Source organism: Pteronotus mesoamericanus, unplaced genomic scaffold (genome assembly GCF_021234165.1).
Source record: "Pteronotus mesoamericanus isolate MK-2021 breed Mesoamerican mustached bat unplaced genomic scaffold, CSHL_Meso_final scaffold_651, whole genome shotgun sequence".
Lineage (NCBI taxonomy): Eukaryota > Metazoa > Chordata > Mammalia > Chiroptera > Mormoopidae > Pteronotus > Pteronotus mesoamericanus.
This window is the reverse complement of record NW_026555325.1, coordinates 32,673,424-32,687,964: the sequence shown is the minus strand read 5'-3', so window position 1 is coordinate 32,687,964 and position 14,541 is coordinate 32,673,424. Positions and strand designations below refer to the sequence as shown.

The 14,541-nt window shown below is 40.3% G+C and overlaps 1 protein-coding gene and 1 pseudogene across 1 annotated transcript in view; both read left to right on the top strand.

The window, feature by feature from the left end:
- The first annotated feature begins 11,845 nt into the window (after nucleotides 1–11,845).
- LOC129061673 (eukaryotic translation initiation factor 1-like) lies at nucleotides 11,846–12,187 on the top strand (annotated as a pseudogene).
- A 1,723-nt stretch (nucleotides 12,188–13,910) lies between these two features.
- SLC25A12 (solute carrier family 25 member 12) overlaps nucleotides 13,911–14,541 on the top strand; it is an 83,531-nt gene continuing 82,900 nt past the window's right edge. Inside the window, exon 1 of the mRNA XM_054562672.1 lies at nucleotides 13,911–14,055. Coding sequence (XP_054418647.1) covers nucleotides 14,044–14,055 — 12 coding nt within the window. The 5' untranslated portion in view covers nucleotides 13,911–14,043. The remainder of the gene's footprint in view (nucleotides 14,056–14,541) is intronic.

Here is a 14,541-nt window from a genome sequence, read left to right as displayed (position 1 = left end):
TATTTCAACATTTTCTCTTGCTTTCTTTCTATTGTTCTTTCTCAGAGTGTTTTAACATTTTATTACAATCCTTTTACTAACCTTTAATTAGTATTTATTAGCTGTATGACTTTAGGAAAGTTGCTTAATGTCTCAGTCTAACATTTTCTCGTCTTTGAAATGGAGATAACATGGGATAACCCTGCTTTTCAAGGTTGTTTGAGAATAGATTTATATGAAGTGCTTAGAATGTTGTCTGATACCTTACCAGTACTCAATAATAAATATTAATAACTCTTAATCAGTATTTTGTGAACTTGGTTAGCTTAAGTGACCTTTGGAACACTTACAAGATGATTTCTGACCTGTAGAACTGAAAGCCCAGTTCCTGGACCCTGGTGAATTTACCGCATTAGGCCTTTTTGGGAAGATCTAATTGGCCTTTAGCAATCCTACCTCTCTACTCGTTATACCCTTCAAACTCAACACTTTTTAAAGTCCCATCTCCAGTTTTGCCTGTTAGTATATCTGTGCTTACATGGCTATGTTTTCATCTTATTTTAATGTTTTGTAAGAAACTCATGTTCTTAAAAAGGGAAGTGATGGGGAGAGGTGATTCACGAAGATGGTCTGCCCTAAAAGTGTGTTTGTTCTTTCTCAATCATTTTTATGGACCACTGCTACATGCCTAGTCCTGTGTCAATTGCTAGGGGTACTGAGATTGTTGTTTCATCTTTTTCTTAATTACTTATACTGAACATCTACCATGCTTGAGAATCTATGTGAATTCACAGTCTATTGCAGTATTTTTAAACTATTGGCCAAAAAACCAATTCAATATGTTTAGACCAGAATTAGAAAAAATAAATAAATAAATAGAATAGTACAGAATAATAAATACCAGAGAGTACTGTATGCAGTAGAGTTCAATATTTCTTAATGAAATTTTTATGTCAATGTGTACTGAGGTTGTGATAAAAATATACTTTTTACTATATAGGTCTGGGTCAGTAAAGTTTGAAAGCCACCAGTGGAAGAAACAATAATCAAGGAGTTAATTACAATACAGTGTGATAAATCCCATGCATAGGGTGCGGGAGGGCCCCCTCAGATGGAGAAAGAGGGTTAAGGATTATTTTCTGGAGGAGGAGATTCTTGAGCTATATCTTAGAGGATAGGAAAATTGGAATAAATGTGGAATAAAATATTCCCAGCAAAGGAAATAGCATAAATGTTCAAAAATCTTTGTGATTATGGAAAAATAAAATAAAATTTTAAAACCCTTGTGATTAAAGGAACAAGTATAGTAGTAGTAAGACATAAGTTAAGTGGAGGGGACCAGATCAGGAAGCTTCTACTCTTCACCATACTGAGGAGTTTGGATTTTCTGTTGAAGGTCAAAAGAGAGCCAATGAGTGATGGGGAAATGACCAAACTTAATTTCTCCTTTAGTTAGAACACTTGACGGCACTGTGGAGAGTGCATTTGAGGGTAGTGACAGGAGGCAGAAAGTGGGGAACTGGAGGCTTGGAGAGCAATTAGGAGACATGATGAAGGCTGTTATAATCAACAGGAGAGATTTAAAAACCACTAAGGGGAATGGAAAACACAGGACTGGGTGGATATTTGGATGTGAAGGGTAAGGAGTAGGCCGATACCTAGCTCTCTGGCTCTCTGACTTGAGCAAGTAAAGCAATGGTACTGGTCTTCACCTAAGAAATATAAGAGGACTAATGGCTAGTGGTAGAGTGGTCAGCTAGGAATAATCATTAAAAATTTAATTAGTACCTACATAGCTAATCTCAGGCGTTGAGGTAAGTGTTAGAACTTAGAGTATAGATGAAGGAGAAAGGATAGGAAAATAAGACATACTCTGGAAGGAACACAGAGAAGTGGTGAATTCAACTGATGAATTACAATTTCTGTACAACCTGCTGTATATAATTCAGCTGGAGTTGATTTTTTTCTCTTTCTAAACCTGTATTGCATAAATCTACCACACAATTGAGCATATGCATTGTTAATTAATGGTTTTACTTGTGTTTTGCCTTCCCAATACATTGTAATACATTTATAGAGAAGGATAATAATGTTCCCTTCATATTTCTTCCTTATAGATATCACATAAGGCAATACTATGTCTAAGAAATGGATTAGAACTTTATAACCATATAGAATTCTCTCTGATGAAATGCCCTGCCATCCCTTCAAGTTTCTCTTGTATGTTTATGCAAGGGGGGCTTTGTCTCATCTGCCACTGAGCTGTTGTTTCTCTGTATCCATGCCCTTCATTACCATTCAGTTATGCCATGGGTTACACTTAGCTGCTGTTACCACCTAGAACTCTGAGCTTGCTGTCTTTGCTGAAATAATGTTGCTTCGACTGTGAAATGGATCTCAGAGAAGAGGTGATATGCGGAAAACTACACTTACTGCACTTTAATTTTCTTCCACACTGTCAACACAAAACTTGTTCATATGTAATGCTTTACTGAAAGTTTGGGGAGGATTAAAGGAAGTATAATTGCTGACTCCCTATTTTATGCCTTATTCCCATCCTGAACTGTCCAGGTAAACCTATCCATCCAGGGTGATAGAAGAGCAGGTGAACAAACAATGATTGTTTCTGGGCTTCTTTCCAAGCAGTGATAGTGAGAGACAATGTAGGCAAGACCATATATTCCTGTTATGCCGTATTTTTTCCCCTATGCTGGCTTGACCAGAGTCAGGGAAGAAGCAGCAGGTCAGCATTACCCAGAAGCTTCCTTAAAAGTGCAGGCTACAGTTAATTCTTTTTTTATGTAAACATTTGTTTGTATCCTTTGTGGCATCTTTTGTGGTAGAAAGGCCTTATGCCATGGTGAAGACCTCTTATGACTCAACTCTTAACTTCTGTTTATTTCATTTTCATCTAGTTTCCCTTTATGGTAGTATCCCATTGTCAGGGCTACTGGGAATGGAATACACAGAGTACAACTTTGAAACCTTTAACTCTCATTGGTTAAGTTCCTTCTGTGTTCTCAGCTTCTGTCTTCTCCCAATTAAAAGAACATCAATTGTTTCACAGTTCTGCCTACTTTTCTTCCTTCTTTTCTTCCTTCTTCTGCACACTAGACCTCCTAGATGTCTAACTCTCCTCAAGGTCTAGCTTTTTCATACTGTTTCTTTAGAACTTTCTAACTTTAACTTCCTGATTATTCTTCCGATGAGTACAGTTTGATACTGATCAATATTACTTGACTCCTTGATAGTAATTTTCAGAGTTTCTTTATGGTGATACCTAGTTCCTAGCTTCTGAGTCTTGAGGTTTGTGGCCCTCTCCTGCTTTAAGAGTCCTTTCTTTAGGTCTCCTGTGACAAACCTGCCCTCTCCTTTTTGAAAATTCCCCACTCACTGGGGTTGATTCCATTATATGATTAGTTCTCCTTTCTCCAATGGGGCAATCCAAGGACACAATGACCCATTTTACACCAAACTCTTGAGTTTCTCACTCTAGATTTGCACCCTTGGTGAACTTCGGCATGAGAGTTCCAAGGTAGGCTACAGATTCTTAGTCTGGTACCTTCTAAATTTCTGTCAGTATGTTATGTAAATATACTTTCATGTCCTTCCTCCCCTTTTCCTGTGGGTAACTATTAGACCAGACACAAATATACACATAAACATACTGTCTGAATCAATGTTAAGGAAAACATTTGTTTTTTGTAACAGTGCAATGTAGTTTTCAGATTCCCCTGCTCATAATAGACATATATTATTAGTCAAGCAGTCTCATTTTCTTTTCCCTACTCCCTAACAATGCACACAAGTATATCAGCATTTAAGAAACAGTCCTGTTTACACAATTTCCACTCAAACAACAGAATTACATACCTGGATAAAAATCTTCAGTAACAAAGACCGAGCACAATTTTCCCCAATGTTGTATTATGAAAAATTTCAAAGGTATAGAAAAGTTGAAAGAATTTTTACAGTGAATTCCCAAATATTCCCCAGTTAGGTATCACGTTATTTACCTATCCATTCATCTCTCTATTCATCCACCAATCTTTCTTATTTCTTTTATACATTTCAGAGTAAATTCAAATACTTTCTCATAAATACCTCATGCCATTAGCTAGAGTTCAATATTTTTCACAGGTCTTTTTTGTTGTTGTTTTGAGGAAAAATTTACACAAAATTAAATGTATAAACTTTAAGTGCACATTCCCTAAGTGCACATTTTGGGGACTGTGCACCTGTGTATTTAGGTTATGCCTGTAACCTAAACCCCTACCTAACAAGACATAGACTGTTATCATCACTCTAGATAGTTCCCTCATGCTTCCTTCTAGTCACTTTCTCTCTTCCAGCATCCATGGTTTTTTATTTTATTTTTCACCATATATTAATTTTGTTTTGTTTTTCTCAGAACTTTACATAAATGGAATCATACAATATATGCTCTTTTGTACTCTGGGATTGCATGTAAGGCTTCTTTCACTTAGTATGATTCTTTTAAAACTCATTCATGTTGTGTTGATTAATAGTTTGTTTGTTTTTTTAATTGCTGAATAGTATTGCACTTGGTAAGTATACCATAGTTGATTTATTCATTTTCCTAATGATCAACAGCTGGCTTATTTCCAGTTTTGGGCTTTTATGAAAAAAGTGGCTATGAACATTCTTGTACAAATAATTTTATCAACATATATTTTTATTTCTCTCAGTTAAATACCAAAAGGTAGAATTTCTAGGTCATAGTGTAGGTGTATGTTTAATTTTATAAGAACCTGCTACATCTTTTCCTGAAGTGATTATGCCATTTTATACTCATACTGCAGTGCATGAGAGCTCTACTTGCTTCACATCCTTGCCAGCTTCTGGTGTCATCAATCTTTTTAATTTTAGCCATTCTAGTGAATGTGTAGTGCTATCTTTCTACTGTGATTTAATTTGCATTTCCCTGATGACTGATGATGTGCAGTTTTTCATGTGCTTATTGGCTGTTTGTATACCTTCTTTTGTGAGTGTTTGTTGAAGTCTTTAGCCCATTTTTAAACTAGGTTGTTTATTTATTAATGACTTTTAGGAGTTCTTTATGTCCTGGATAACAGGTCTTTGTCATATATACGTTTTACAAATTTTTCTTCCAGATTGTGGCTTACTTATTCATTTTCTTAATGCTGTCTTTTGATGGGTAGAAATTTGTAATTTTAATTAAATCTAGTTTACCAATTTCTTGATTTATGTTTATTGCTTTAGATGTCCTGACTAAAAAACTTTACCTTTGAATCAAAAAGATATTCTTTTATGTGTTCTACTAAAAGCTTTATGATTTTATCTTTTGCTTTTAAGTCTATGAGTCATCTCAAATTAATTTTAGTGTATGTTTTGAGGTAGAGGTTGAAGTTTGTTTTCCTTCATGGATATCTACTTCTGTGTCATTTGATGAAAAGACTTCTTGTCCCATTGAATTGATTGCCATATTTGTTAGAAATCAAATGACTTTATAATTTTGTATCTATTTCTCAGATCTCCATTCTGTATGTATAAAGTTTATACATTTGATTCTGTGTAAATTTTTCCTGTTCCATTTATCTATTTATCAGTCCTTATGCCAGACAGTACTACATTGCAAAGTAGCTCTTCAATTAACATCATAGATAGGTTCTTAGAAACTGCAACTTTAAGTGAAACAATGTATGGTGAAACCAGTTTTACCATAATATAAATGAATTAAGTTCCTACAGCCTATTTCTAGTCACAAAAACATCACCAATCTTCTAAATAAAGACCCAAAATACTTCTCATATTAAACACTGAAATACCAGCTCTGGCTGGTGTAGCTCAGTGGATTGGCTGCCAGACCACAAACCAAAGGCTCGTGGGTTTGATTCCCAGTCAGGGCACATTCTTGGGTTGTGTGCCAGGTCCCCAGCAGGGGGCGCGCAAGAGGCAACCACACATTGATGTTTCCCTCTCTCCTTCCCTTCTTCTCTTTAAAAATAAATAAAATCTTTTTTTAAAAGAAAAAAAATGAAATAAATGTGAGCTATACATACATTTAAGAAAGTTGAATAAAAAGAAGTAAGATCATTACTTTTCCAAGCTGCTTATCTCAGTTCAAGGTTTCAGGTGGCCAGGAGCCTATCCCGGTGGCAGCTCAGGCCACAAGGCAGGGACCCACTCTGGACTGCACACCCTTCCATCGCAGGGTACACTCCCCTATGCCCACACTCACGCAGACTCGGACAAGTTAGACACACCAGTTCCTCTGTTGTGCACACCTTTGGGACGTGGGAGGAAACCAAAGTCCTCAGAGAAAAACCCCACAGACATGGTGAGAACCTGTGGCCCTGGCCGGGGAATTGATTTGTTTTCCTCACCAACATTATAACAAATGATGTTGAACAAAGTAACATTATTTGAGGACCTGCTGTATTGATTTCTTTAACTTTATAGTAAACCTTGAAGCCAGGTAGTGTAAATTGTCTAGCTTTATTCTGTTTCAGAATAGTAAAGAAAATTTTTCTCTACTTTGGATCGGATTCAAAGCATCATTCTTTATTGACCTCTGAGTAGAAGGGAGGCAAAGCCCAGATCCAAGTAAACCCTCAGGGTTTTTATGGGTGACTGAGGGACTCAGCAGGATGTTTGGTCTCCCAGCTATATATTTTTGGTTGGAATGGGAATATGTGACAAACCACAAAGTTATATTTATCCCAAGGCCTAATGCTGCCTTGGCCTTTGGCACACGCAAAAGTTTGGTATCATCCCTTCAGTTTTATTCATTAAAAAAAAATGAACTGTAGCAGCTGCTGCAGTAAAATATTCTCCATACTTTGGGACTCATGCTATTTTTTTTTCTTATATTTCATATAGCTGCAACAGTGAGTTTAGTACACATACAAGGCACTCAATTAACGTTTATTAAATAAAATCTGTCTCGTTCCAAATCATTACATTAGAGTATTAAAAGAAGCATTAAAGTTCATACAGTTCAATTCTCCATTTGCTCATAAGATTTCCCACTAAATACTAGCTTTTACATGACTAGTATACTGATAAGGCACTCCCAGCCTTAAACATCTAGAGCAGCTCATTTCATGAATTTCCTCCAAAATCCATTGAAAAGAAAACTGGCTGTTAATGCCTCTACAGGGAATAAAGAAGACTGTGGCTCAAAAATAAGATCACTGTTATTCTCATTGCGTAATTTAAAAGACTTAGAGTCCATTAGTAAATGAATAGATCAAAAAACTGTGGTACATTTACACAATGGAATACTATGCAGCACAAAGAAAGAAGGAGCTCCTACCTTTTATGACAGCATGGATGGAACTGGAGGGTATCATGCAAAGTGAAATAAGCCAGGGGGTGATAGACAAATACCATATGATCTCACCTATAAGTGGAACCTAATCAGCAAAACAAACAACCAAGCAAAATAGAACCAGAGGCATGGAAATAAAGAACAAACTGACAGTGACCGGAGGGGTGGGGAAAGAGGGATAACGGGGAAAGAAGGGGAAGAGTCAAGTCGAGGAACGTGTATAAAGGACCCATGGACATGGACAATGAGGTGGGAGGGGGAGATTGAATGTGGAGGGTGGCGGGTGGGTAGAGCAGGGGAGAGTAATGGGGGGAAAATGGAGACAAGTGTAACTGAACAACGATCAATACAGTTTTTAAAAAGACTTGGAGTCAGATTCTGGGGAAGAGCAGTTTAGGAAGACGTAATAGCAGGAGTACAACTATTTCATCAGATTTTTGATACCCCATCCTTTCACCAAGATGAGAATTTATTTCAATTAGAGCAAATGTCATACAGAGAGCATAATACTTTTACAGTCTAAGAATCTATAAACATGTCATTTTTTTCCTAGTGTCTAACTACAAGTGGCTTGGGTTGAAATAATAATTTCTGATTTGATTTCCAGGTCAGTCTACCAGCTAGAACATAATTTGCTCAACCTTGGACACTTAATCCTTCATATTCTTCCCCAACCTAATGCCTTCCATTTCCCCATACAGACTCTTAGTGACGGAGGAGTTAAATGCACTGCTTATAATATTTGTAAGTTTTGCAATATTTTAGTAAAATACGGAGAGCCATTTTATATATCTAGGTATAGGCCAAAACCATATATCCTCTGTGTGTGTGTGTAGCAAGGTCAGATCATGCTATTTATTTCAAATATTTTAAGTGAGCTTCATCTTGACGGGAGCATAAAATCTGGCTTATTTCTCATGATAGTGATGACATGTGTACCTTTAACCTAGGAAGAGCACCATTCCTGGTTTAATTAGTCAGTGATAGCCTAATGCTCTATTAAGTGTTGGTATATCACCTTGATTTACTTCTTGCAAGGTGATATCCATAAGTGCTGTGCAATATTTAAAACCAGAAATACAACTGTACTCATGTCAGCAAAATAATCAAAGGAGGCTAGAATATAAACAGAAATCGTGTGTTATTAACTATTGAATGCCGTCCAGGAGTAGTGGCAGAACAGGCTCACTGGAAATTGCCTCTTGTCTTAATAATTACATTTTAGTTTATTAGGGCACTAGGCATTAGTATAACTTTCTGACTTTCAGGCACAAAATGCTTGGCTGGTTTTGAATTAATATGGTGTAAGTTGCCCAGGAGTTGAAGACATGTTTGTGTGGTTTGTCTAGTAAGCTCATATTTCAGTTTTGCATCTGGGTGTAATATAAGATTTTCTTGGGCAACAATTCCATGAACTATGTGAAGCTATGCACTGAGCCTTTTATGAAACCAATTCTAAATGTGACTATTTATGAAAATACATTTTCAATTACTCTCTTAGCCTTTAGCTTCCAATTTTGCTTTTTGAAATGTAATTTTTTAAAATTATATTTTATTAATTATGCTATTACAGTTGTCTTGATTTTTCCCCATTTGCTCCCCTCTAACCAGCACCACCCACTCTCTGAGGTAATCTCCCTACCATCATTCATGTCCGTGAGTCATGCGTATAAGTTCTTTGGCTACTCCATTTCCTATACTGTACTTTACATCCCCATGGCTATTCTCTAACTACCTATTTGTACCTTTTAATCCCCTCACCTCTTTACCCATTCTCTCCCACACCTCTCCCATCTGGCAACCACCAAAACATTCTCCATATCCATGATTCTGTCTCGGTACTTCTTGTTTGCTCAGTTTGTTTTTTAGATTCAATTGTTGACAGATACATATTTTTTGCCATTTTATTATTTGTAGTTTTGATCTTCCTTTCTTAAATATTTCACATTTAACATAATAATGGTTTGGTGATGATGAACTCCTTTAGTTTTTTTCTTGTCTGGGAAGCTCTTTGTCTGCCCTGTGATTCTAAATAATAGCTTTGCCGGGTAGAGCAATGTTGGCTGTAGGCCCCTGCTTTTCATGACTTTGAATATTTCTTCCCAACCTGTTCTGGCCTGCAAAGTTTCTTTTGAGAAATCAGCTGACAGTCTTATGGGAACTCCGCTGAAGGCAAATAATTTCTCTTGCTGCTTTTAAGATTCTCTCTTTATCTCTAACCTTCAGTATTTTGAATACAATGTGTCTTGGCGTGGGCCTCTTGCACACATCTTGTTTGGGTCTCCCTGTGCTTCCTGGAATTGCATGTCTAATTCTTTCACCACGTTAGGGAAGTTTGTTTGCTTTCACTGTTTTTTCAAATAGATTTCCAATTTCTTGCCGTTTCTCTTCTCCTTCTGGCACACGTATGATGCGAGTATTGGACCTCTTGAAGTTGTTCCGGAGGCTGCTTACACTATGCTCATTGCTTTGGATTCCCTTTTCTTCTTCTTGTTCTGATTGGGTTTTTATTTTATTTTGTTTGGTTCCTTATGTTCCAAATCATTGCTTTGATTCTCAGCTTCATCCACTCTGCTGTTGTTTCCCTGTAAATTGTTCTGTCTTTCAATTAGTGTATCCTGCGTGGCTGACTGAGTCTTTTATGCTGCTGAGGTCCTCGCTAAGTTCCTTGAGCCTCCATATAACCAGTGTTTTGAACTCTGCATCTGACAGATTGCTCTTCTCCATTTCATTTAGCTCTTTTTCTGGAGTTTTGATCCTTTCTTTCATCTGGGCCATGTTTTTTTGCCCCCTCGTTTTGGCAGCCTCCCCGTGTTTGTCTCTACGTAGCAGATAGAGCTGCTTCGACTCTGTGTCTTGGGAGCATGGCCTAATGAAGTAGGTGTCCTATAGGGTCCAGTGGCACACCTCCCCTATCACCCAAGCTGGGTATTCCAGATGTGCCTTTGGTGGGGGCTGAGTACACCCTCCTCTTGCAGTTGAGCCTTGGGTGCTGTTGGCAGATCAGTGGGAGGGATTTACCCAGGCCAGCCAGCTAGCTGCAAGAACGGGCTCTGACCACTGGCCACCAACCTCCACCCTCTGTGGAGGATCAGCTGTGTGGGGGCTGTGTGGCGGTGCTCCACCGTGGTCCGTAGCCGGCCACTGGGTGCGCTGGCCCTGGGGTTTCCCAGGTGGTGCAGGCCCAGGTCAGCCCCCACCTGTGTTTTGCCTGGGTACCCTGCCTGGGCTATAAAGCAATCTGACCCGGCTGCTACTTGTGCTGGGCTTGGAGATTCCCAGGTGACGCCAAGCTGTGGATCTAGGCTGGCTGCTGCTAGTGCAGGGCCTGGGGTTCACTGAGGCCAGCTGTTGCTTGTTTGAGAGGATTTAGGAAGTTGTGAAGAATGAGCCAAGACCAGGCATTCATATGGAAAAGCAGCTTGGGTGGGGCTGTAAGTGGGGTGGGGTGGAGTCTCTGGGGATCTCCAAGGTGGGTCAAACAGTGTTAGCCAGGTTGATGGAGTCTCAGATATGGCACCAGCTTGCGGGCTCTGTGGGGGCAGGGTTTAGAGAAAGGACAATGGCCCCCTTCCTTCCTTGATGCCGGACACTCCAGTTCCTCCCTTGATGCTAGTGGTGCCTTTCAAGCAGCTACCCCGGTGCTGGAGCTCAGAGGGAGTGAGCCTGAGGAGGTGGGTCTGTGTGCGGGTTCTTTAAGAGGAACTCCTTGGGGTTCCAGAAGTTTCTTCCATGGACTCAATCCCTGCTGGTTTTTGCAGCCAGAATTTTGGGGGATTTATCGTCCTGGCACTAGAACCCTGGGCTGGTATTCCTTGCTCCAAAGATAACCCTCCCAAATTTGTATCTACCACATGTGGGTGGACCAACACATTCTGTGTCTGTGCTCCTTCTACCAGTTAAATGGATGTGTGTATGTGTGTGTGTGTGTTTTAAAGATTTATTTTTAGAGAGGGAAGGGAGGAAGAGAGGGAGAGAAACATTAAGTCATGGTTACCTCTCAAGCGCCCCTACTGGGGGCCTGACCTGCAAATGAGGCATGCTCCCTGCTTGGGAATCAAACTGGTGACCCTTTGGTTTGCAGGCTGGCGCCCAATCCACTGATCCACACCAGCCAGGGTGGATGTGAGTTTCTTTAATTCTGTAGTTGTCAGACTTCCATTCAACTGGATTTCATAGTTGTCAGACTTTCATTCAACTTGATTTCCGAGAGTTCTGTGTTAACGATCATTATATATTTTAGTTACAATTCTGATGAGGTTGTGCGAAGAGGCTAGCCATGTCTGTATACGCTGCCATCTTGACTGACAGTCCCTGAAATGTCATTCTTTATAGACTATCTTAATTATCAAGTTTTCAACTTGACCCACAGTTTTATAATTATTTTTTGTTTAAAAATATCATTTGAGGCCCCAGTTGTTGAGCTGCTGAGGACTCAGCAACCTTCCCCCTGACTCCCCTTCGTTTCCTGGTTGTTCTGTCCCCCTGCCCACCTTCTGCCGCCACAGCCATCCACAGGCCATTTCCACTGAGGAAAAGGAATCACATCGTATGGCCGCTACCCAGAATCTCCACTCTTTTAACCCCTTTGCTGATGCAGGTAAGGGTGATGATCTGCTTCCTGCTGGCACTGAGGATTATATCCATATAAGAATTCAACAGAGAAATGGCAGGGAGACCCTTACTACTGTCCAAGGGATCGCTGATGATTACAATAAAAAGAAATCAGTGAAGGCATTTAAGAAGAAATTTGCCTGCCTTGGTACTGTAATTGAGCATCCAGAATGTGGAGTAGTAATTCAGCTAAAGGGTGATCAGTGAAAGAACATGTGCAATTTCCTTGTAGAGAATGGACTGGCTAAGGATGACCAGCTGAAGATCCATGTGTTTTAGGTGCTTTTGGCTCACTGAAGCTTCAGTGAAGATTTCCTCACAGTGAGTAGAATTTCCCTACTGTCCCTTGTCACAAGTTTAAAAACCTCACAGCTTGTATAATGTAGCCATTTGGGGTCTGCTTTTAACTTGAACTAGTGTAACTCCTTCATGCAATAAACTGAAAAGGGCCCAAAAAATGATATCATTTGAAACTTAAAGAGTTATAAATTATTATATTGGCATTTAACTTAAAAAAACACAATAACAATGGGCTCCAATAGAATATAATCCTTTCATTATAAATAAATACCTTCTTTCACTTAAGTATTTTATTCAAACTAAAGAACTCAGGGCCACTGAACAGACATACTTCCCTTGTAAAGTAACAAAATAAACATCTTGAGATTTCTACTTAGAGAAACTTCATGAAATAAGAAAGAGCAGAGTATCAGGGTCATAAGATGCTAATAGATCAAAATGTGAATTTTTACTTCCTTATGTCCAATTACATTGTTAAAGAACTTTGAAAAGATTGAAGAAAGATGTATGGTGGTAGACAGTTAAATCAACTGCAGCGGAAAAGCTCATTTAAGAGTACTAGTAACATAGTATTTCTTATCAACAATTGCCATTTGCCACTCCTCTTTCCTCATTTCTATTAACTTGGATACTAAACATAAATATGATTAGTGAGACTGGAGAAAAAGAAGCCGCGTATGAGATTCAACATTGGAAATGTAAAAGAGGGTGGAGGATTACAGAGCTAAGTGAGGTTCAGATAAATCTTGGAGTTGTTAGACTTTTTTTTTTAAACAGTGAGCATGTTTGGTTTAAAGACACAAACAAAAAAACACACTTAGTGAAGGGATTGCGTGGAAGCATTCACCATCTGTAAACTTCTATAGGGGAAGGACTTTATGTTGTCATTACAACCAGAACTGTCTAGTGTGGACTAGCTGCCCAGTAAAAGTTTGTTGAATGAATGACTATGTGGCTCAATATAGTCATAATGGCAAGACTCAGTTGTAGAGACATTATTTTGGTACAAGGGCTAGCTACTACTACTTCTTAAGTACGGCTGGAAATGTTTATGTAGGGGCAAGGTGGGCCAGGATTCGGTGCCAGAGCAGTCCAAGACAAACGGATTTTTTCTCCATTTGCGTTTGTGCCGCACCTCATTGCGCAAAGGATTTGGGTGATTGGGAATATAGACTGAGTCTAATAAAGCTTATAACAGTACACGAAGCACAAACATATTACGCATACTCATCCCATGCCAATTTAGTGGCATATTTCTCAAGTTATGTTTACTTACTTATTCCCCCACAGTAAGTGCTTCCCAATCTTTTTAAATGTTATTATTTGCCATTAGCTGTCATTAATTCATTGATTATTATTAATGGGATTTGTTCTTTGATCCTTCGAAATCTTGCTCAGTCTAGGCCACAAGATTTACCTTTAAATCTCAGAGTACAACGACTTTGGCTTAAGTCGGCGCCCAAAGCCACACCCACTAAGGGGCCTTAACCTGGGGCTTTCTTGCTGGCGACTCAGCTGTCAGCAACCACGCGACGTCGGCATCCCAAGACTGGCACTCGAGTCTTCCCTAGGGGAGGCGCACCCCCTTCCTCGGCGCGGCGGGTGGCCAGATCTGCTCCCAGCTCCTGCGCCGGCTCCCTTCCCCGAACCCCGCGCGGGCCCCCTCCCCGCCCCTCCTGTCCCCTCCCCGCCCCTCCTGTCCCCGACTCATTTGCATAGGGACGCGCGCGGCGCCGCGAGCGGGAGGGCGGGCGCGGCCGGGGAGGCGGCGCGCGCGCGCTCTGACAGCTGGGCCTTGCTCGCTCCCTCGCTCGTCCCCGGCTTCCGAGCACAGCATGGCGGTCAAGGTGACTCCAACTCTCTGCTGCTGTCTTTATTGCATGAGAGACATTCTGGGGCCCCTGCCTGAAGCCCCTCACTTCCTCCCATTTCCTTCTTTGCCTGGTTCTTAGAATGTCCTGGGGCTCCAGCCCGCGGGTGGTAGAGCTGTGCGGGGCTTGGACCGAAGGGAGAGGATGCCTGGTTGGGGGAGGGGAAGGAGGCGGGATTGCGAGTTGGAGGGGCTTGTGAGGACCACGGGTCGGTGAGGGATGAGTAGTGTTCTGCTCTACATCCATGGGTTTGTAAACTCGGAGTTGGAGGGCATCGCAAAGGGAGTGGAAGTGGCAAGCAAAGTCGGGGTACCTAAGGCATCTGTGTATTGCTGTGGGGGAGGGCGTAATTGAGCAATGTGGGGCTTCATTGGGGCCGGAGGCAATGCTCGGCATTTGCGCTGCAGGTGGCAGGATAGCGAAAGTATTTGGAAACGTAAGCAGCCTTTCATATTTTAGGTT